Source organism: Drosophila eugracilis, unplaced genomic scaffold, assembly GCF_018153835.1.
Source record: "Drosophila eugracilis isolate 14026-0451.02 unplaced genomic scaffold, ASM1815383v1 contig_2147, whole genome shotgun sequence".
In the NCBI taxonomy this organism is placed as follows: Eukaryota; Metazoa; Arthropoda; class Insecta; order Diptera; family Drosophilidae; genus Drosophila; species Drosophila eugracilis.
Window position 1 is genome coordinate 2,890,943 of NW_024573030.1, and position 25,218 is coordinate 2,916,160.

Here is a 25,218-nt window from a genome sequence, read left to right on the forward strand (position 1 = left end):
GAGAAAGATTTTAGCGAATGGCAAGCGGTAAAAAGAAGTCCACCATTCTCTCTGTTCCTTATACAACTTAGAATAGAAGTCAAGACAAAAGGAAGACGCAAGCGACGCACACACACACGATAAAGCACACATACAACCAAAATGTACGGTTACAGCTTAAAACAATTTGCCACTTGCTAATAATGAAGTGAAACTGAGAAAGAAAAGGAATATGTAGGTACAGTTTCGACTATGCTGATGCGTGCGCAGCTTACACTCATACATGGGCAACTGCTAGAAGGAGAGACAAATTTGAAATATAAAGCTAAAGGGGAATGCTAAAAATTTAACGGAAGCAGCTAAAAGGAAGAGAGACTACTTTGAAAGTTCGTTAAAAAGATGTTCACTTTTTGTAAAATATTAAATCCTATTTATAATATCAAGACTTTAAATAAAAATATTATTTTTATTCTGTAATAACATTTAAACTTTACGAGATCCTCGATAATTGGTTAAAATATTCATCATAACTTTGACATCTATTTCCAAATTGTTTAATGGCGTTCAAAATGAAATTCGCATAGAAGTCAAGACAAAAGGAAGATGCAAACGACGCACACAGACAAGACAAAGCACACATACAACCAAAACTTACGGTTACAGCTTAAAAAAATTTGCCACTTGCTAATAAAGAAGTGAAACGGACAAAGAAAAGAGGAAGAAATAGGTACAGTTTCGTTTATGCTGTTGCTTGCGCTGCTTACACTCATACATAAGCAACTGCAGGAAAGGGAGACAAATTTGAAAGATTTAGCGAAAGGGGAACGCTAAAATTTAAAAAAAAATGCTAAAAGAAACCCAATTTAAGAATATATGTATTTAATAAATTAAAGACCATTTTGCTTGATACCAACAGATGGGTGGAGAGTAATTTATTAATTGTATGTCATACACAATTCGCTTATACACAAAGATACAGGCCCAAAGATCAGTGCCAAATATGTTTCGCACTTAGTTTGTTTGTCTTGTTCCGTGATTTTCTATAAATTAGCAACAAAATAAAATAAAAAAGAATTTTACCTTTTCATATGCATACATACATCAGTTTAACATTCGTTTCTTGTTTTGTTTTTTTTTTTGTATTTGTTGTCTTCGAGTTTTACACATCGTCCAAAAAGTAGAAAAATGTTATGTCTAAAAAAATACAGGGTAACATATTTCTCCTAAAAATTTGTTCTTTGTCTTTGCTTTTCATACATTGGTATGTATATATATATAAATATAATTTATGTTTGATTTGCTTGGTATTTCTTAAGTGTTATACAAGTATATCTTAATTAATTTACTTGCTTTTGTATATATATTTTATATTTATTTTAATTAATTTCTTTTTTTTTTTTTTTTTGGTACAGAGGTTTTTAAAGACATAAAAACAGGCGCTAGTTGAAACCTTGGAGGGACAACAGATTGATCATCCTATTCATTATAGAGATATAATATGTATGTACATATGATTTTTGTGGGCAAATACATATATGTATCTCAAATCCCTTCGGTTTTTGTTTTTATCGAGATGTTTTGAATACCCTGTAGTCTGTACATTGTGTGTTTAGGTGAGTGTCTTATTTATTTTGTTTAGAGGCTAAAGCAAGGCGGGTCTTAAGGATCGAGTAGTTCCTCTAGCTTTAAGCTAACATTTTAACAAACAAATCTATGAAAATTGGCAACAGTGCTTTATTTAATCCAAGCTCTACTCTGGTTTTTAGTCCAGGGTTTTCATATTTCATCATTATCATCAAAGGAGAAGTCAGGCACTTACTATAGTTCAACAGAATCCGATCTCTCTATATAAACTCTATATTAATTTATGTACAACTATAAGCTATATACACATTGTGGTTAAACAATAATTATAAATTAAAAATTTTTATTAATTTTTTACTATAAACAAAACCCACAGAATAATAATCAGATATAATTAGCAGATATTACTGCAACTAAATTAAATAAAACGCATATAAAGGAAACAAAATATTTCACATTTTGATTGGTGTGTATTTGGTAAGCAAAAAAAGTTTTATAATCAATTATATATATGTATATATATATATATAATATATATCATTTATATATATAAGATAATAATTATAATAATAATAATAATGCGATATAATAATTAAAATAGAAGAAAAAACACGTTAACAAAACTGGTTAGCTTATTGGTTGTTTTTCTGGGTATATATGGGGATATAGGAGTTGTGGGATCGGGAAGATAGTTTAGTTCTTTCCACCTTCTCTTGGCTAAAGCTTAAGGTTGTTGTATAACAATATTTGTCGTATATGTACTTTGCTATTGCTGTGTGTAATTTATATATATATATATATATTTTAATATTATATAGCTACATAGAATTTGTTTAAACTTAAGCGACAACGACAACAACACAGGTGGCGATTGTCTTTCACTGTGTCGTGCGAGGGAGGTTTTTTTTTTCATATGAAAAGGGTATATTTTTGTTCTTAGGATCTTAAGTTAAAGCTAGGTATAAAGTTATTTTGTTGCTTTCGCTTCTAATATATATTTTAGTCACATTCCTTCCCCACGAATATGCTTTTTAATGCAATATTCTTATGTTATTAAACTAGAAAACAAAAAAAAAAAGAAACCATAATCATAAGTTTATCATTTTTTTTTTTTTGAGGAAACAAAATATTTTTAATATTGTTTTTTTTTTTTGTTTGTTTGTAACAACTAGCAAATTGGTTTTCTCTTTGACATCAACATAGTTTAGTTTAGTTTCGTAATTGGTAATTTAAATACATATTTATGTATATAATTTTTAATGCGATCTTTGCTTTTGCGTATTTGCTTTTTGCTAAAAAGGTACATGAAGTGTATACACTTAGGGCGTCGTTCTCTTTGTCAAGTTAATCATCAATTTTCTTATTTAAATGTTAAGTATTCCTTGGTTTCCACAAATATGCCTATGTAAATATGTGCAGCATTCTAATTTCAACAGCTTTTTCCATATACAATTGTTGGAGTTTTCATTTAACTAAAATCGGCTAGCTTACAGTTTTGATTCTCGTTAACAAATGTTTATCATTTCAACTACGTAACCATCTAATGAAGCTTATAATTAAGATTTTATATTTTACTGCCCTCGCTTATCAACTAAATATCTTTGATTTAACAGTTGCTTGAGTGTCGTGTATGTGGGAAGGCTAAAATAGGGAGGGTTCTTAGTTATATATATCAATATCTATATTTTCAATATATATAGATATATATATATATAGCTAAGATTGCATATATATATATATATATATATGTATTCATGTATTCGTATAACAAAGCAGTTCAAACAATTCAACAGATCTATCTTTTGTTTTTAGCTAAGGACTCAATATATAAGGCGCTAAATGTGTGTTCCCTTGCGGGTGGTTTCTTGCTTGGCCTATCTTAACTTTCTCTATATCTCTTTTTTATATCTCTATATATATATGTATATATATTTATATTTCTTATATCGATTTTGTTTTTAGATCATTTAAGTAGTTTTTTGTTTTTTTAGATCTTATATGTGTAGGAAAAACATTTTCTTGCGGCACAAAATCGAAATAAAAAAGAATTTTAATCTTAATTCTGGTTGCTCTTTGTACAAACGTTGCGTTTGTTTTCTAGCTTTTTTTCCTTTTTTTTCTCTTGCGCTTTTTACAATTTTTTTTTTTTGTTTGTTTGTTATTTTGTTTCACATTTTCTTTGATTTTTTGTTTTCGTTCTTAGCTCAATTTGTTGGTGTTTACTTTTTGTTTGTTTAACTTTCTTTTGATATAAACCTTGTCACTGATACGCTGGAAAGTTTTCTTTGTTTGTGTCCCTCATTTCGCAAGTTAAAACGAATAAACTAAATTTTTTGTATGTTTTACTAAAAGCTAACAACAAATTTAAGAACCAGAAACTTTTCCATTTCATCTGGTTACCATTAAAACTATTTTCTTTTCTTTTTTCTTTGCGTTTGGTTTGTAAAATATTTGCACAATTTAAAATTAAAAGCTAAAAAAAATCAGAATTGCACTTAACAGCTAGGCATTATAAGAAATTGCAGCTAGGATGGCTAGTAAATCATATATATAATAATAGTTAATCAATTATTATTTAAATGGCCAACAATCAATTGCGGGGCAAAAGGTTAAAGTTAAATTTAAAAAAAAAAAAACAATTAAGCTTAAATTTAAAATAATAAAAAATAAGATAGTCAAGGATTTGTATAACAAACACGGGGAAAGGGTAAAAAACACACAAAAAAACAAAAATTGTAAATTATAGAGCAAAAACATATGCATGTAAGTTTGGATTTAAGATTAGAAAAATTAAGTCTAAATGCTCTGTGATTTTAACAATTTTTTTTTTGCTTTAGAAAGAGACAACAACAACAGGTCGCAGGGGGTAGGGCGAGATGGCGCTAGGGAGTTTAGGGCAGTAATTGGGGGCGCGGTAAGTAGGCGCTTTTATCGTTGGCTGTATTAGGTCCATTTGCCGCCAGCCTGTCGCCATATTCACCGCATCCAAGCCGACTTTCGCTTGATCTTAGTGCGTAATCCTCGCAATGGTTTTACTTTATTTTTACTTGCCGCCGCCACCATTGCAGCACTCAAATGCTGTGGTAACATCCCACCTCCCACACCGACCGAAACCACACCGCCTACACCGGGCATGCAATGATTGTTCACACCACTCAGATAAATACTGGTATTTTGACCGGCCGACGAGGTGTATAAATCCTGATGAATCTGCTGCTGCTGTTGCTGTTGTTGCTGTTGATGGGCCAGTGCCACATTGGCAGCTGCACTGCTCAATAAGGCCATTTTACTGCCACTGCCATTGGTGTAGACTGCCTGATTGCTGCCAAATTGATGCTGGAGGTGCTGCTGATGTGGATGCTGATTCTGCTGTTGCTGTTGCTGCTGTTGAAGATGGTGGTGCAGATGCTCCTCTTCTAAACTGTGACTTGAGGCTCGCTTGTGCGGGGATCCATGACTGCTGCCACTGCCACTGCCGTTACTGTAATAGTGGGTGGTGGCCACCGAACCGCATTCTACGATCGAAGAGCGGGATAGCGAGAGCAGGGCGTCGACACCATCCCTATGTCTCTGCCGATCGGCCATTTCCTCGGGTGTGATGTCGTGACTAATGGGACACAAAAAACCAAAAATTATAAGTCAGGTATTTTTTCAAAGTTTCTATCACATAAAACTGCAAATCTGATTCTAAACTCACTTCTCCTCACTGCTATCGTAGGCAGCATCCGAACTGGCGCCATTGCTATCGGATCCAGCTTCACCTTGGTTATTTTGAGCTTGAACCACAGCCTGCACCACGCTGGCCAAGACATTGCCATTGGCCAGCGGAGTGGAGGAACCACTGTCCGCATTGCTGTTACCGCCCGCCGAATAAGTATGATCCTCACTTGGAGAGCTCGTAATCACCGGGGCACTTCTGCAAAATAAAAGTATAAATTAAGATTGGCATTTGATTATATTATAGTTGCTCATAGAAATTACCCATTCTGGAAGGGCTCACTAAAGGCTTTTGATCCGTGTTTAAGGAAGAGCATCGCCGCTGCAGCATGTACATCGTCCATACTGTCCGCTCCGCAATCGCGAGCCAGTCGCTCGAAATTAATGCCATCGGAAGCTCCGTTTGTGGTGGAGCCAACACCAGCACTACCGCTGCTAGCTCCAGTTCCATTCAAACCCACATAGTTGTACTTGCTGCCATTATTATTATTATTGTTGTTGTTGTTGTTGTGATAGTCCCCGGACAAATCATCATCGAGAACATCTTGCAGAAGTTGCTGTCCGGCTGAGTCTTCGCGTATATTCCCAAAAGCTCTGGACAGATTGGGGAATAGTTTAGGATCAAAGCGGGCATGACTTCCACTGCCACCGCCATTGGGACTATGCGGTCTGGCTGCATTTGTGGCCTGACTAGCACCATTGGCCACCACCAAACCATTGCTTTTCGTGGGCGTGGACATAGCAACGGCAGCAGCTGGAACTCCAGCTCCCGTAGGCACTGATTGAACCGAGGACACAGCACCACTGCCGCCATCGAGACTATCATAAGTTGATCCACCACTGGGACTCTTGAGCGAAGGACTAATCTTATCCACTGCCGAGTTGGGAAAGAAAGGCGATCGATTCAAAGCCTGGATGAGATTCTGGCGCTGCTGTGGCTCCACACGCCACAACGATCCCTTGCCCATATTTGGCGCTTTTTCAACCTTAACAAAACTCTTGTTCAGCGAGAGATTGTGACGTACACTATTCTTCCAACCATTGGGCGCCGTCTTAAAGTATGGAAAGTGTTGGACAATCCACGCATAGATCTCTTTCACAGGCAGTGCCTTCTCATTTGAACCCTCAATGGCCATGAAGATCAAGGAACTGCAAAAGGTACAAAAAAATTTTAAAATATGAATACAAGGAATATATTTAATCCTATAATTACCTAAAGCTATATGGCGGCTTGCTATCGGTATGCACTTGCGGATCGTATGGCACGTTATTGGGATGCTTTTGTTTTTGTGGCGTAATGGAACCAGCTCCTCCACCATTTACGTTGCTATTGCCATTGCCATAACCATTGGCACCGTTTTTAGATACCGAATATTGGGGGGTGCTTGTATGTATCCGTGAACTGGCCATCAGATCGAATTCTTTCAGTGAATCTTCGTTGTCGTAGCTAGTGTAACTATTAGGACTTCGCAGGTTAACTCCACCTCCTCCACCGGACCCTGCAGTACCACCGCCTCCTGCTCCTCCCCCCACTGATCCATTGTGCAGTTGACTCGTTGATGTCAGATTTTGTGGCGGCGGCGGGGAAACGGATAACTGCAGACTACGTGGCTGTAAAGTCGTTGTGGTTGTACCCGCTGCAGTGGTGCTAGTGGTATAATATGTTCCAGGCAACAATGCTGCTCCAGGTGGTGTCTCCGGTGAGGCCACATTGGCTGGTGTGGAACTAGAAAAGTTTAAGATTAAGCGTTAGTTACTAGTTTTTTTTTTTTAAATAATTCTAGGATAAACTTACATGACATGCGGCGTACTGGCTACGTGATTAACAAAGCTATAACCAGGAGGCAGGGATCCGGCACTAATCAAAGTCGTTGTGGTAACCACAGCCGGTTGATCCTGGCCATGGATTATCGTTTGGCTGCTTGGTGTGCTATTGCTGCTACTGTTACTGCCGGCTGTCGATGTGGCATAGTTGACCGCCTCGAAGACAGTGCTAAAACTGCTGGCCTTGGGCACTGGGCTATTACCACCATTTACAGCCGCTGTCGAGGATCCGGAACCTGATACAGATCCTGAATTGGAACTGCTTATCGAGGAATTGTTCGAGGAAGCCGGCGAACTGACCACCGTAACCGTTGAAGCCACATGACTACTATGATCCATCTGAACGTGCATCTTTTCGCGAAGATATTTTTTGTGCGGATGGTGGGTGGTGGTGTTGCTACTGCTACTGCTGCTGGTACTTGGTGAGCATAGAGCCTGGCTGGTTGCCTTGAAAATGGCTCCACCACTGACGACTGTGGTTCCTCCGCCTGCGGTTGTACTCCCATTGCTGGTCACATAAATCTGTTGCTGTAGCTGCTGTTTGGCGGGTGAGAGTAAAGGTTGATTGGCGGCACTGCTAACCACCACCGGCATATAGCTATGACCGACCATTGTGGTTCTTGTCGGAGTTGGCAAATAGGTCGTCTGCTGTTGCTGCTGTTGATTGGCTTTGCTGGCTTTGTACTCCACCACGGTGGTGGTGCCACTGGCTCCTTTGTGCACTGTGGTGGTGCTGTACACAGCTGACCCATTGACTGATCCACCGCCTGCCTCCTGTTCACTGGTTTCACTAAGATTTGTGGGTAGCTCTTCTATCAAATCACTGACTATACACAGATTACCATTGGTAGCAACTGATCCTGATACTGCTTCACCATCCGTTGTCTTAATGGCCACAGCTGGTCTACGTTTTCCAGCCTGTCCGGCTGTCGTAGTCACAATGCCCTTAATTAGATCTCTATCGTTTAGCCAGGACAACGGTCGCAATTCTCCATCATCTTCAGAGGTTCGTACATTAACCAAAGCTTCACCGGTTCCAATTTCTAGTGGCTCGGTAGCAAGGAGCACTATATTGCCGCCACCTGTGGAACCAACGCCTCCGGTGGCCGTCGTACTTGCAGCAGATCCATCGTATGCCGTAAAGCCACCATTGTGATTGTGTTGCAGAAATACATATTTTGAGGCACTTGCCGGCATGTTGATATTGCTTGTGGATATAACTGGTGTTATTACAGGTGGCGTTGCTGCTGCTGCTGATGATGATGATGATGATGTTGCTGTGGTGCCGGTGGTGCTACTGCTGCTGCTACTGCTATTGTTGGCAGATGTTGGTGGCGGTGGTGCAATAGTGCGATATCCATGGGCGGCAGCAACTGTCGGCGCTGCCACCACAGATGTGGTCGTGGAGGCCACCGCTACGCCGGATTGCAAATGGCCACGTAGTTGGCTCAAATCGCGGGTGGTCAGCAACTGTGTGGGATTATCTGTGGACATGCTGTAATGGAAAAAGGATATGAATAAGGTTACTACAGTTAAAAAAACAATACTTAAAGCATAGACTATAAATGTATTAATTTCATTTCAATGATTTATCAAACGAAAACTGTTTAATTATTACATCATCAGGTTAAGATTTCAGCAAAGAGGCTTGCTAAACTTTAGCTTAACCAATCGAAAAGACTTAGTCTTATAACCATAGTCATAATCTTATATCACTCAATCAGATATGATTTATAATATATATATATCGATTGTGATATTGAGATCATGAGGTTTGAAATCAATTGCTTCCGGACATTTCATTTAGGACTGCGATCATCGAACATTATTATGAATTATTAAACATTTTGCTTATTGCCTCATCATTAGGTGACATAAAGAATTCCTGCTAAATAACTTTTGGTTGTCATGCTATTTTTAAGCCAATTTTGTATTTTTAGCCAAGCCCGATGATGATCTAATAATAAACTGATGAAATGATCAATTTGCTGCACTTTGTACGGTCATCAAATTGGTTTTTCGTGATGGTTTTGTGACTGAAGTGAAAAACCGCATTATTATTTAGCAGTTCATGTTTATTGTTGTTGAACGTCCTTCGCCACTTTTATTGCATACTTTAACGGGGTATTTGTACCCCCTTGGTACACCCTCGCTATATTGTTTTTCATTTTACGCAATCGAAGACTTCATTTTTTTTTTTTTTTTTTTTTTTTTTGCGTTTTTCTGTTGATGTTTCTAATTTACGCGTGTTTGGTTTTTGTGGCATTTTTATGACACTAACAACGTTGGCACTTCACCTATCTCTTTCAGTTCTGTTAGTCCCATCTCTTTCTACTTGTGAGGATTATCTTATCAGTATTTCTGTGTGCGAATGTTATACTTTCCCATTATAGTTTCCCACCATTTGGACTTGTTTTCTTCAACTAACTTTAGGTTATACAGTCCTCAAAGATTCTACTTAAATTAAATATGAGTCCAAAGATCGTTGATCGATAACCAATTCCATAACAAGTAATTATTCGATTACAATTGCCATTCTTCTCAATCAGTGTAAACGTTACTTGATTAACGAGCACATAAAAGATTTCTAAAGTTTATATTTTAACTAAGTAAGAATGGAAATAAAAACTCAAATATCAACGATCGATAATAATCACTATTCGATATAAAAACAATCATATAAAATTCAAAGGTTGATGATCGATCGATAGCAAAATTAAATGTGTAATCATTCAGTCATCACATGCCAATACATCAATGGCAATTAACTTAAATATTCCTTTTTGCCCGAGGGGCAGCATATATTTGCCGCTGGGCTTGCAAATCGAAAGAGTGAAAGAGACGTCTAAGCGTCAGGGCGTTCGAGCGGTAAAAGGGGTGGGGCAGCCAACAAAGTGTATTATTATTTATTGATTTTCATTTGAGGCAGGCACAATAAGAATAACTACGGAAACTAACAAAAAGTCAACAATAGAAATGTCGAAGAGGCAAATTTACTTTTACAACCCACAGTGACACTGCAGTAAATGAGATGCAATGCATCTGGATACAGTTGTCGCTAGATAGATAATTATTAGATTGACTGCGGGATTCTTTCGATATTTGTAACTGAAGCATGTGGAGTTTTAGAATCTAATTAAAATATCGATTATTTTGATAAATGCCAATATTAACATTCTTCCAAAAAAGACATGACTGTATTTCCTTTTTCTTTTTCTTCTTTTGATAACCTACCTGATTTTAGCCATTGTTTTGCATGTGCAAAGATTGGGAATGGCAAGGGAATAAAGGGAAAGAACGAGAACGAAAAGAGGTAGAAAAAAGCGCGCCACAACAAAACCGTAACCGTAAATGCGAAAAACACAACAAACGCGACGAGAACGAAACGAACGAGCAACAAAAAACAAAAAAAAAAAGCTCCGCTGACCTCCAACGCCGGCAGCGCTGCCTTCGCTAACGTCATTACACTGGCCGACCAAACAAATAGTACAGCTTGGAATTCATTTATTGTTATGAACAATAAAAACCTAATCCTATCCACAAATCATTTTTTATTTTAAATTTTTTAATACAAATTTGTCTTTGCTTTAAATTAATATGTGACGTAAAAAGACTTCTTAATATCCAATCTGCTTTTATTTTTCAGCAATGTCTGGAATTCGTTTATTGTAGCAACAACGACGCAATTTTTGTTTTCTTTTTTTCGAAAGTCTACTCGTTGTCTTGGCAACTTTTTACTGTGCTTTTTATATATGTACATATGTATATATATACATATATTTTTTTTCGTATTTTCTCGACAACAACAAAATAATAACAAGACGCTTACGAATATTTTATTTTGCAGCGTCGCAAGAGCGGCAAAAACTGCGAGAGAGAGAGAACGAACCAAAACAACGTGTTTGAGATAAGAAGAGGAATGATGGGGGCAGGGGTTTTGTGGGGTTTGGGGTGTTGCGTTGCCTTTGACATAATTAATTAGCAAATATGGCCGCATGACGACAACAACAATAGCTACCAAGTACAACAATAAGAATCGAAAAAGCAACAGCAATTTTTGGACAATGTAACAGTGGAAAAACTCTCCATCGAAAAATGCCGATACATATGCTCAGTATATATCGCTCTTTCAATCCAGTGAAAGGCTCTCTTCTTTTTCAGTCGCTCTCATTTTGAATTTGTTTATCTCTGCTTTTGTTGTTTTTCGAAGAGAGCCAGAAAGAGAGAGTGAGTGAGAGACGACCACGCATTTGTTTTTGAGTCGCTTTTTCAGTTTGTTATTACAGTAGAACTTGACTATCTCAAACTAAAGTAATTTCACAAATTGTTGCATTTCTTGCAACCAAATAATAGAAATGAAAATCTTAAAAGTTATTTTATGGCATATTAAAAAAATAAAAGTAAAAAAAATTAACTTTAAAACGTAATAAGACATTAATATCTGATGGCTGACGCATATGAAAAATGTATTCGGCCTTAAGAGCGTGCACTGTAGTAACGTTTTAAGATTAGTTTTGTGTTCTAGAAACGTCAACGTCACCGTCAAATTTGCTCTCTGGTTTAGCTTTTTGGCTATGACCTGGGGACCTTTCTCCTGCATGGAGCTGCTTTAAATGTCAACTGAAAGCCCCCCAAAAACCCACATTTTAGCCAGAAAAGTCACAAGGAAGAAAGAGAGCAAGAGAGTGCAGGTCTTGCATTACGGAGTCTTTTCTTCTACGGGCCATTAACAGGCAAAAACAAAAAAGAATATAAAAAACCAGTGGTAACTGTACCTTGGCAAACTGCTTGCTAAAAAACAAAAGCCAAAATTAAAAAAAAGTAACAGAAAAAGTAGAAAAGCAGCAGCAGCCACGCTAATGAAAAGCCATGAAACTACTGAAGAGAACATCATAATGATGATGGTAGTGTTAGAGAATGAATCATACAGATATATGATATATATACTAAGTGTGCACAAAACGCAACACTTGGATGCTTATGAGACCATCTAAAAAAATAATCGTAAGGGAGCACCTTTAGCAGTAAATAAAAATAACGACTAACAAGTGAAGTTAAGCTGGGGTAAATGATAGTCAAAACAAGTTGATACCCTTTAAATGTCAAATAGAAGTACGAAAGTATATCAGTAAATGCAATTATATTTAACAAAAACGTATTTATTTAAGTTTATGATTTAATTATATTAAATTCTATTAATTAAATTTATAAAAAATTAGACTGTTTTTCCTTCAAGCCCCTTTTGAGCGTTCAGTTACCTTAGCTTTCCCTCAAAAACTAACTAATCATGTGTAAGTATTAACCCTTTTTCCGCTTAATTTTCCTGACCCACTTCGTATTTGTATTACTTTATCATGTTTGTTCATTAAGAATACCACCCATAAATGCCCTCGAAATGCAAAGGCAAAAATGAAACCTCATAGAGTAGAGTAATCAGCGTGAGACTGGTTCAATAATAATAATACACAGAAACAGACGAACATACAAATAATTGACAGCCAGCATGTTTTGTTTTTTTTTTCGTCTTGCTGTTGTTGTTGTGAAAATTGTCTCGCAATTGAAATGCCAGTGGGGAAAATGTGGAAAAATCTATGAAATGTTAAATGAGTTGTTTCCTCTTTTAATAAAAGTAATACAAAACAAACAAAAAAAACAGACCGTGAGCTGGAAATAATTTATGTATGCACGTATATAGAATATTAAAATTACAATAATTTCCAAAGGGTAGCCGGCTTTTTTCTTCTTCATTCAAAGTTATTATTAAATAAAAGGTAATTGCAATTGCCTTTCATAATTACAACGCTTTGTTTTTTTGTTTGTTTGTTTGGGGCAAAATAAAATATACAATAAACAATAGGTAAAAAGCAAAAATATTGCAACAGCTTTTAAAAACATTTCACGTAACAAAGAGAGAGAAAGAGAAAAACTTTTGCATACTTCCGGCCATCAACAAGATAACATAGAAGGCAAAAGCAAAAACCAAAAACAAAACAGTAATAAAAGCAAATTGCGGAAAAAGGAAAAGCAGTAGCAGTATAATTTAAGAGAACTTTTCACCCCTTTCTCTTTCTTTTGCCCATTTCATGAAATATAAACAAAAATGTCTGAAACTCATTTAAATTACAGAGAACAAAGGGTAATCAAAAATTGTTTTTTGAGGAATTACATTTTCGAAGAAGTTTTATTATTTAGTTTTAAAATTTAAACTAAGATAAAAAATTGTAGTATTCGTTTTCGTTTTATGGTTTACTATAGTTATTTTCTTTCAATTTTATAATTTCGCTTTTAAAACCTTTTCAAATTTTTACTCCAAATTATAATAAAATCATACAAATTACTATATTTTACTATGATCGACTAAATAAAAATCTATGTTTCAGAATTTTCTCGATATAAGTTGGAAATAACAAAAAAAGCAAGAAAAAACAAAGAAATGATCGAAAGAAAATAAGAAATGCGATGGCGACAACCACGCGGCGTATACGTAATGCCTGACGTTGTGGCCGCCATGTCTGTGTTTCTGCACCAGTGTGCGTCAGTGTATGCCAGTCTGAGGGTGTATGTGCGTTGGTGTCTGTGTGTCGGTTCTCTTTCTCGCGCTTTGCCTTGCACATTACGTATACGCCTGGGTCAAATCATCGAAAAGAATAATAAAACACCAACCAACAGGGCGTTTAAGTTATGAAAAACAAAGAAATCAACAAGAAAATTCTATGAAAAACCAGTAAAATAAACAACTAAATAAAATATATAGATAAGATGAAAACTATATGTCTAATAATATATAATTTATATAAATTCATCAAAAAATTGGTTTTAAGTTAAAAGCACAATTCTTACAAAAATTAAAAAAAATGCAAGGAACCCCTTTATTTATTTATAATTATGAACAAAGAAACAATACTGATTGAACTTTTTACCAAAAACTCTTCTTGAAAACAAAGTATAAAAAAAATCAAATGCTTGAAAAATATAAATAAATTTCTATACAAGTTTGGTTAAGTTTTCTATATAGACGCTTTAGTTTTATTTCTATCTTTTCTTTTTTTTTTTGTATACACTGAAAAACGCAACAAGGCCGCTAGAAAAACGCTTTTGGCGTTTATAATTGCTGTTGATCGCTTTTGTTGTTTTCCATTTATTGTTAGTTTTATTGTTAGCTCTTTCGCGTCGTTTTCGAAAAAAAAAAAAACAAAAAACAAATGTCATTGCACGTGTGTGTGCGAAAACTGTAGAAGAGAAATAGAGTGAGAGAGGTAAAGAGAGTAATTTCTTGTTAGTGTGTCATCTTTTTAATGTTTCTCTTCGGAAGAAAAAAAATAAAGCTCTATAACTAATTACTCATGAATTTCATTTGTATTATCATATCTAGAAGTACAGTAAGTATTTTCCATACTTAAAAAACAACAATTTCCAATTCATTGCGAAAGAGCGTTTATTGTATAGAAAAGCAGTTAGAACTGCTTTGAACGCCAAAGAGAAACGACAAAGAGTGGGCCAAAGAGATAGGGAATCAAGAAAAGAAAAAGAGAAATAAACCAAAAATTTCAACGTGGTTTTCTTGGCATTTTTTTCTTAGTTGTTATTTTTATACACATTTAGTGGCTAAGTTTAAGGCATGATTATGAAATAGGAGAATGTATAGAAAATCGGGCATTACGCAAAAAATAAAACCTAAAGCAAATTGAAAAGAAATGGTGAAAAGATGACAAAATGCCAAGTTGTATATTTGATTGGGAAAAAAAAACACAATTTAAAATTCAAATTGTAATCTGCGATACTCTGTCTCTCTCTTACACAGTTGCTCTTTTTCTCTCTCACTCTCTCTTTGTTTGCCATTTGTATTTCTTATTATTATTTTTGTTTTACTCACACACAAACACACACAGTTTTTTTTTTTATTTTTATGGTCCGTTTTAAATTATTTTGCTTTTTAAATATATTTTGTATTTATCTTTATTTTGTATTGATTCAGATTCCATACAAGGCGTTCCCGCAGTTTTATTATCGCACGCAAAAAAAAATGTATTTATATATTTTTAAAATCGTTTTAAAGCATATTAATATAAGTTTTGGTATTTATTTTTAAATTTATTGTAAAATGTAGTGAAATATATATAAGTTTTTAAAGTTTTTTACAAGATTTTTCTTGTTAATCTCGAACCGTAAAGCACGCGAGCAGGCAAACGAATGAAGCAAAGCGGCGGCAACAGCAATTGAAAAACCGACCCCACCAACACACACACCACCTTACGCCCAACAACAACAATACTCCTTCCCTTCCTTCACTCTCTTTCTCACTGTGGCGAAAATCACACAAAGCTTCCATTGTATGCGAGATCGAGAGAGCTAGAGAGAGAGCCGGCAAAGCGAAAAAAAAGCCAAAGCAAAGTCAAAGCGTCGTAAACAAGCTTGTTCTCACAAGGTACAGTAAACATTTAAAAGAAGAACGTAAATTATATTTATTAGAGTCATATTCATTATTGAATTGTCAAAAGGTTTTTCCGATTTTTACTATGGCTCCTAAAATACATATATTATATTTTATTACGAATTTAGTTGGTATAAAGACTATTACGTTTTGTAATCTATCTTTCAGAGTCACTACCGTACCAAATATCTATGTACATATATTTGTACATATGTATGAGTATTGTGCGTCCGCGCATGACATTGCCATTTATTGAAGTGAACAGAAACAAATACAAATACAAGCAAATAAAAGAAAAATGCGAAATAAAAGTATAGTTTGACAACAAAAACATATACTTAAATTTGTGGAGGCCAGAGCTAGCTACCTGTCCCTTTCTCTTTGCATCCCTTTTCGCTTTCTCCTTCAACAGCACCCTTCCCAACCAGCCATCTCTCTTGTTTTTCCTTAATATAAACAACTTTTGACAAGGATCTCAGTGTAACAACAAAGGATAAAGGCAAAAACAAAAAATAGGCACAACAAACAGCTGTTTGGGCTAGGCTTAAAAAGCAACTCTTTAAAGCTCTTAATTCAACACCACTCTCTTTCATTCTACTCTTTGGCTATATCTTATAAGAGCCAAAGTGACTCACAAGTCAGTATTTGTATTACAAACCTCTAAATATTTATAAATAAATAAAATGGTAACAGAAATTAATGCTTAACAAAATACGTCATTGCTTTTGCTATAAAAACAAATGAGAATCCAAAGTTTAAACAAAATTCGTTGATTTAACGACCAGAAAGATCGCAAGTTTAAAGGCTAAAAAAAAAAAAGAAAACAAAAACAGATGTCTTTATTTATTATATTTAAAATAAACTAGTAATTAATCAACTAATTGCTAATTAAATTAAAAGAATGTGTTTCCCAAATGCCGATAATTAAAACTACACGTCATAATTAAAAGCCTTAAATAAATGTAAATTAAGACGTTTGTTTATTTTGCTAGCCAACAAAACTGTGATTGTTGATTAAATGCATAATTAAATTAATTAAAATAACGCCAACATTTTTCTGCCAAAAAACAAAAACAAAAAATCATATCCGACACGTGCGACAAAAAATTATACGCAAGGGAGGGAGTGGTGGAGGAGTGGCAGAGAGAACCAAAGGAGAGCAGTGATAGAGCAGGAAATACAAGAAGCCAAAATACAAACGTATACACATTAAAAACAATAAAGCGAATGCAAAGATTCCAATAGAAACAACAAACAAAAATGCAGCAAGGCACTGAAAAAATTTTAACTCAATAAATTTGTAACCAATTAATATTTATATAATAATCAACAAACTTTCGTAGTTTTATGTTTGATATAATTTTGATTTTGAATTAATATTTTTAAACTATTCTTCAAGTTTTCAATTTATTAAGTACGCTATTGTAATTTCTCGATGTGCACTCATTTTGTTTGAGAATTGAGGTGTTGCTTTTGTTGTTTTTAGGTGTTGCTGCTTAAACATATTTAATTTTAGCAATAGCAGCGGAAAATTTAACAACGACTGCCGCTTATGTATCATCCTATATTTGTTGAATATATAAATAAATTTATACAACTTTTCCCCCATTCCAAGACGCACGCACAACAACAAAATTGAAAATAAAAACGCCACGAAAAGAAAAAATATAATGAAAGAGAGAAAATCACAGAGAGAACTCAAAGCTCAAAGAGCAGAGCACAAAACGCAAGCAAAAAAAAAAAAAAAACAGCATAAATAAAAACGAAGTTTGCCGGCTTTTTGGGCACCAAACCAAAGAAATGAGAAGAAGAAGAAGAAGAAGACGTAGGAAACTGCAGTAGGAGAGACAACAAAAGAAATAACTAAAAATATACATAAATGTATGCATGTAAAATACAAGTATTTCTATGTAGACAAATATATACTTATACCCACTTGCGGTTGAAAAAGTAGCTGCTACTCTGTATTATATCACCAACGATAAAGGATACTTAAGTTATGACTAAATAATATGTATGACCTCATTCGGAGTATACTATGATTCGAAATACCTATTAAATATTTCGATGTACTATAACCAAGAATTTAAGTAAAAATTGTAATTAAAATATAAACCACAGTATAAAAAAATCCTACAAAAATGGAATATTTATAACTAAGGTACTATTATTTTTATAAATTTCGAAATATAAACATTTTCAGCACCCACAGTACCTATGGATGTACATATACTTATGCAGTCGTGTTGCTAGTACATTTTGTTTGCTGTTTTTGTCGCTTTGGCATTTAAGTCTTTTTCGCTGTTGCCAGGCCAACAAACTTACAGTCCCCGATAATCCTCACCAAAAAAAAAAGAAAAATAAATAAATAAATAAAATACAACAACAAAAATACACCTAGATCATCTGACGACGGACTTTACCTTTCCAACTGACAATTTTTGGTTTTATTCTACTTGATTTTCTTTTTTTGGTCGCCTGAAAATTTCAATTTCAATTGATTTCGTCGTCGTTCAGCCAAAATAAAACCATCATGTGTTCTTTTTGGCTTTTCCTCCTCGTGCACATCTGCATTTCACTATCTGGTGTGTTTAGTTCAGTTTATTTTTGCTCTTATTTTTTAGTTTACTTTTTTTTGTTTTTTTTTTTGTATTCGCTCTAAGCAATTACACAAGGCATCGCCTGTGCAAGAACAACAAATTGGGTCAACCGCAATTAATACAACTAAATATAGACAAAGCGTACATATTCCCCGCAAAAAATAATAATAATAAAAAAGAGGAAAAACAATATGTGTGCCTGTATATATATATAAAAAAAAAGGGGGAAAAATAATAATAATGAATAATTAGTTTGTTAAGCGTTGATAGAGCAAAAGTGGTTTACCAAAAAATTAAACAGAAAAACCAGAAATTGCTGATAACAGTGAAAACTATCTGCATCGGTGGCGTATACGTGATGTGTATGTGTGATAAATAATGGACAAGGAATGTATAGCCTAAAGAAATGCATAATTGCATTTCATACGCATTCCTTCAAAGTATCACAACAATCAGATGGAAATTGATTAGAAAACACATTTTTAAATATCTCAGAAAACAGTGGGGATATAGGATAAAGCTAAATACTAATGTTAAGATCTAGCTAAGGCTGAGATTATACTTTGTCGATAGAAAGGATATTTAACATTTGGGTACTTGCAACAATAAACTGATATTTAGATCGATCAATTTCTCACATATGTCAATTAACATTTCGGCATTTTTAATGTTAAACCCACTTTACATTATGTATAAAATTTAGTTTCTTATGAGTGGTCACTGTAGCCGAACAGTGCGTGCTGGCAGATGGTTAGCATTAGGATGAAAACTTTCGACAAACACTGTGCCCAATTGCCGACGTTCGACTTATTTTTCATTTTGTTTGTTCGGCACACTCGTACAGTGGGCATCAGGCACAGTGGGTTGCCCTTCAATCAACCAACTAAAACCAATTGACACAGACTTGTACGTTAAACGTTTCCGACTAATTAGCACATTCGTATATGCTATGAGCAGGGAAATACAATAATAAAAAAAAAAAACTATAATATGAAGAACTAAGCCACGTTATTTTTTCGTTAAACATTTAGTTAAATAGATGAATTGATAATTGAAGAAAATAAGAGCACATCGAATGGAATTACGTATTCGTACTGTTAACTAAAAAAAAAAAAAGTGATATTTTGTTGATTTTTTATTTGAAATAATTTGCATATTGCATTCGCATTCAGCATTGAATGTAAAACGAACATGTGAACATGTGCTAACAGCTGGGAAAACATTCCATATTATTCTGAATGAAAGAGAGTGGAAAACAAATGAAAAATGTTTATGCTCCCTTGAATTGAAAATTGGTATATAATATAATATGTATATATCGTACATATCACCGTAAAGTGAATTCGGATCCTACAATTGTTTATGAGTCTACACACTTTATAAAGCATAATCTCCAGTTATTCATCTCAAAACAATGCTAACGAAACTCATTTCGGTATTAGTAATAGGTTTTTTATTTTTAAAAGCGGAATTTCAGACTTTTGTGAAAATTTTAATTAATTATATAATTGACCTTAGTCAATATCTGATAGTTTTTATAGTTGAGTACTATAGTCAATCAAATGAATGAATTCAGGGAATATCCTCTTTCCTTCCTTTTTAAAAATAATTTTAAACATTCCATTAAACAAACTTCATCTTCACACAATACCATTGACAAGGAAACCAAATTAACTCTAAAATAAAATTTTATATATTTCAATTTTCCTATATATCACCCTGATACTTATAAACTAACACATTGTTAACTTGCTTTTGACCTGCTATTTCTGTTGATTCTATTTTAAATCCAATTGTAATTGCAATTCGAATTCCAATTCTAATTTTGATACAGATTCAGATGCGTTGCTCTATTTTCTCCGCCTTTGCTGTTGTATAACAACCAACAAAGTTGTCGTCTCTGTTGCTACTTTTAAGTTTTTGTTGTCGTTTTTTATTTTTTCATTTTGTTTGCATTTTGCGCACTATTGCCGCCGTTTACTTGTTGTTTTAATAGTCGCTATATCTTATCGCGCTAACAACTTGGTCGTGAGTGTGTTGGCACAGCTCTCATTGCACGTGTGTGCGTTTTTAGTTGAACACTAATACACCAACACAGTCACTCACACATACCATCTGTACACACATAATTATTTTCATTTTTTATGTAATCAACAAACAAAAAAAGCAACGCCTCAGCCTCAGTTTGCCTTCAATACTGAGGTTCTCAAAAAAAAAAAAAAAGCAGCACACATATGCCTCTAAAGCCCAAGTCAGGTGAAGATTTCTCTAAAGGAACTAAAACAAAATATATATTAAAAGATTTCGAAAAGTGGAAAGTTATTGTAAGTCTTTGGAGAATTGTTGAAACCACCACAGGAGTTCCAATTAATTTATCAATTCCACTTAGACCTTGAACGTTGCACGTGATTGTAGTATTACCAAACTAATGTGCCTAATATTTTCAATATTTGAAAAATGTTTTTAAATTTTTATTCGAGTTTTATTAAAACTAAACCATTTTTATTATAAATCATGAGAAGAAAACGAAAAAAAGAACAGTAGATCATTGTTATTTGTGGATTTAAAAATGCATATTTTATGTTTCTTATTTTAAAAGTATTTTCGAAATCATGTACACCGATCATGCTCTTAAGTTCTTACTACAAAGTGGTTTTAAGTTAACTGACAAAAAAAAACACGAGGCACTGAGAGAAGCAACTTTGGCAGCACGGGTTTTGGGTTTCTGTGTTGCTTTTGCTCGGTGTCCGTTTTGCGTGCCGTTCGACAACCACCCAAGCGACTACCACACCCGCCCACAAAACCACCCACTTGCCGCCCCCGAAAAGTCGGAAATGTTACGGCCGATATTCGATTAGTTTTTAATCCCGCCCAGCGTCAAGGAATTTCAATTTCAAATTGGTTTTTAAGTCGGAAATTGCCGCCACACGCACACACGCAACCAGATAAAAACGACAACAAAAAATAGTGGCACAAAAAAAAAAAAAAAAAAAAAACAACAACAACAAAATGAAGACGATGAAAAACAATAAACAATACACACAACACCAAGAGCTTTTAAAGTTTCAAGTATTTATTGGATTTTCTTGAATACTACATACACAGTTGCATAATCGCCCTGCTAATTGCACAATGCTTTTTGAACCTTAAACACAAACTTTAAGTTGGTTTCGTTTCGAAATGATCTTTAAATCTGCTAATAGATACATTTATATATTTTTAGATTTTTGACATTTATTTTTATTTGAACAACAGAATTTACAAACTATAGACGAAAGTTAACTAACAGAGGGAGGGGGAAAATAACAAAAAGCAATGGCGAGGTCGCTTTATCAAGACACGACGCTATATGCTATATAGCACCACTAACAACAACAAATTAGCGTCTCGGTCAGATAGAGAAAGGGAACGACAGCAAATGACAGAGACAGAGAGTTTGGAGAGAAAAGAGAGCGAAAAGTAGCCACAAATCACACGATCGCAAACTCACACATGAAATATGCAAGAGCAATAACAACAACGACGCCAAAAGTAAAACCAATAACAATTGTATATGAAATATAATATACCCTATAAATCGTACAGATTTGTGTAATTATTTTTTTGTATTTCAATTTGTACTCAGAACGGATTATGAAATTTTATAAAAATACTAACCAAAAACATTTACCTAAAATTTTCGCATTCCATTTAGCTGATACATTTGTAAGGCCTAAAATACCCTAAACGAACACAAATAACGGGGTATAATCAACGACAAAGCGTTGTCGATATTCTGCGCCCCGTTTTTCAGCCAGAACATTTTCTTGCTGACGCAGCGGCGACGCACACCCCCTCCCTTACTCATCACAACCAAACCCCATGCACACACACTCATACATACACATCTATACACACATTCGAATGTGTGTGAATTTAAGTGTGCATGTAAGAGTAACAGGCCAACGCGAAACCGAGAAAAAGCGACAACAGTGAACTACAGTGAAAAGTCTACAAAACGTAAACGGTTTACTAGATCCTCATTAACATCTTATAAAAAAAAAATTATTTTATTTATGCAAAGAAAAATTATTATTAAAATTATTTAGGTATAATTTAAGATGTCAAAAATAAAACTTAAGTACGTTTCCTATACTGAAGCGGTACTGCATAAAGTCATTTGTAAACCAATCGAAACTTTGATATGATCTTTAATTGAGGACTTGACAATGGTATTTAACAAAGGAAAACAGGTATAAAATTTCAAGTCAATTAAAATGAAACTTTAACAGATACTTAAAACGTCTATTTATAATAAGATTTCGTAAATGGAATTTGAAATTCTTTATAGTTAGGTCATACAGTAGGTGTAAATTGTAAAACGCAAAAACACATTCACTTTTTCGGGTTAGAATAGGCTTGGGTAAAAGGGTGTCAAACATTCGGCATGAGATTTGCATTAGAATCGAATTCGAAGAGGGGAAATTACCCCAGATTTTGATTGATATGCCTTGGTATGTATGTGTGTACATGAGTGCTTATATAAAAAGGCCAACAGGTGGCGACAATTTAATTTCCAATTGATTGATCGACGGGATCCTAAAGCTTCAATATTTTTTGTTTTAAAAAATAATTTCTCTGCCATTTTCAAAAGCTTCATTTATTTATATATATGGTCTTAAAATAATTTTCCGTCTAATATTGTTTTCTTTCTGTGTGTGCCGAGTATTTTAAAATGATCTGTTTAACTAGCAATTGTGGTTTTGATTATTGTAATTTTTATGCGGGCGCCCCGCCCCTTGTTTTCGTTTTCCATATTTCAAACGCCCCTATCCTTTTTCTCTCTTCTTTCAGGAATCATTGATAATTTCGCTTGCTTTCAATTCCCAATTTTCCCGTTTTCCAAGCGGGGGGCGTGTGTAAAGAAATGGATATAACAGAAACAACAACAACAAACAACTACAAAATTGGGGGACACACGCACATTTGGTGACACACAAATACACAGACACACGCACACAAACGATACGCAGCACAACATTTTTTCATATTTGTTGTTGTTGTTTCACCACGTTGTTTGAGCTTTTTACTTTTGTAGTTGTTATTTTTGTTTGGTTTTTGCCATGTTTTATTTGTATTGTTGCTGCTTTCCCTGTTATTTATTTGGCACTCACTGCTTTTTTTTTGTTGATGCACGCTCTCTCTTTTTTGCGACTCTCTCAATGTTTTTCTCTGTTTCTTTTTTGTTTTTGCGGGCGGCACTTGCAAAAACCTTTTTTTCGTCTGTTGTATTAATTATCACACGTATTAATTAAACACATACACTTATAAAAAAATAAAAGTTAGGCATACCTACTCAATTATTTGTGGTACATCAACGGCAATGTTTTGTTTATTTTGCTTTTTGTGGTTTTTGTTTGTGAATCACTCTTTTAAATTTTGCTGATGTTTACTTATTGCAGTTTAATGTATAAGGGTTTTTCTTCTTTTCTCCTTTTTGCTGGTTAATGTTACGTCTGTTGAACTGAAAGGCAAAAAATTGAATGCGGCAAATGCGAGAACGCCAACCAGACAAGCAGCGCTGCCAGCGTTGTCGTGAGCAGCGTCGCCAGCTGAGGCAGAACACAACACAATGAGAAGCGTACAAAAAAAAACAAATAAAACAAAAACACACACAGTGCGGTTCCATGATTACTTTTCATTTAAATAGTATTGAAAAACAAAAATGTGGCATTTATGATATTCGAGTAGCCAAATTAATATTAGTTCAATCAACTAATTGAATGAAATGGCTGCGATTTGTTGTTTTTTATTTGTTTTAGGCATACAGCAAAAAACACATGGCATCGAAGAGAGCGTTGCTCTCTCTCTCTTTCTCTCTCGATTTAGCGGGAGAGAGCAAAAGAGCGTAATAAGCGCGTGGCAAACACATGGTTTTTGTTGTTGCCAAAACGTTGAAGTAGCAGATGAAGAAGAAAAAGCGCTTACAGTTACCTCGCGTTGGTGTTCTTGCACAGTGGAACAAGATAGAATCCTTGTAGGCTTATCGATAAAATAAGAACGTTAATTTGTAGAAATTTTTGCTCTATAAGGTGAACATAAATATTTACTAAATGCTTGAATCAGATTCGATTCGTCTTTCTAATATCAATGTTTTATGCATATTATGATAGAAAATATTTTAGAATATAAGTAAAATGTATTAATTAGATTGTTTCAATTTTAAAAAATAATTCATACTAGGGATCTTAAGATTAGGCCTTGACGTTAACTAAATTCCTTATTGTGTTAGGTAATCAAAACAAGATCAGGTTCCTTTAACCCACTGTGCTTTGGTGTTTATAATCGGCAAAAGGTATTCACACATTTACATAAACGCTACACACTGTATTAAAGTGCTTCTGTGTGGGTGAACATGTGTCACACGCAGCGGCAAAAAAGTCAATCACATCCATACACTCACAGTTTGCTCTCTGGCTCTCAATGACTTTGTTGTTATTATTATTGTTTTTTTTTTTTTTTTTTTGGTACCGCAACACCCGCGCGCAAATAACAAATATAAAATGTATCGGCATTTATTAGGAGAGACTGGGAGAGCCCGATGCCGTTATTGTTTTTACGCTGCGTGCGTATTTGTATTAGTATATTAATATCACTCTAGTTTTGGTAACGATCTTTTTCTTCATAGTTTTTTTTTTGTATATTCTATTAATGAAACGAAATTGTATTGCAAACGTGTTAATTAGAGAATGAAAAACGACGGAGCGAGAGCAAGAAGAAACAAACAAAGCAAGCAAAAGAAAGTCAGAAAGACGATAAGCAGGAAAAATAAAAAGAAGCAAGTTCTTATCGTTTGTCACTCAATTATACAAAAATTTTATGACTGCCACAGAAATAACACAAGCACACAGAAATAAAGAGAGAGAAAGACACTCACGTAATTCCAATAGGAATTGTTTTCCCACTTTTCCGGCCGGTTTTTCATACGATTTTTCCAACAACGTGGCTTTGGCCAAAAATACGCGAAAGAGCGAGAAATTAACGAAAACGAAAAACGTGTGTGTTGGAAAATAGAACACACACACAGAAAAGCAAAGCAGAATC

The 25,218-nt window shown here is 34.5% G+C and overlaps 1 protein-coding gene across 4 annotated transcripts; it reads right to left on the reverse strand.

The window, feature by feature from the left end:
• Positions 1–876: 876 nt before the first annotated feature.
• LOC108104964 (cell wall protein IFF6) lies at positions 877–23,638 on the reverse strand. 4 transcript variants are annotated; one of them, XM_017211330.2, is made up of 6 exons: positions 23,471–23,638; positions 7,076–8,599; positions 6,494–7,006; positions 5,545–6,429; positions 5,261–5,479; positions 877–5,170 (listed from the first exon to the last, which is right to left on the reverse strand). In XM_017211330.2, exons 2-6 carry the CDS (start codon positions 8,596–8,598, stop codon positions 4,540–4,542), a joined length of 3,771 nt encoding a protein of 1,256 aa, XP_017066819.1. In that variant the 5' UTR covers position 8,599; positions 23,471–23,638; the 3' UTR covers positions 877–4,539. The 4 variants fall into 4 exon arrangements, with proteins under 4 accessions (XP_017066819.1, XP_017066818.1, XP_017066821.1 ...); XM_017211329.2 differs by having other exon boundaries at positions 23,467–23,638; XM_017211332.2 differs by lacking the exon at positions 23,471–23,638 and adding an exon at positions 23,289–23,308.
• Positions 23,639–25,218: the final 1,580 nt, after the last annotated feature.

What these genes read in the sequence shown, in the direction of transcription:
- LOC108104964 (XM_017211330.2), bottom strand. Translation starts at nt 8,598, where the DNA reads ATGTCCACAGATAATCCCACACAGTTGCTGACCACCCGCGATTTGAGC. An exon ending in GCCAGTACGCCGCATGTCAT is followed by an intron (nt 7,007 to 7,075) that starts GTAAGTTTATCC and finishes AAACTTTTCTAG; the next exon opens with TTCCACACCAGCCAATGTGG. An exon ending in AAGCCGCCATATAGCTTTAG is followed by an intron (nt 6,430 to 6,493) that starts GTAATTATAGGA and finishes TACCTTTTGCAG; the next exon opens with TTCCTTGATCTTCATGGCCA.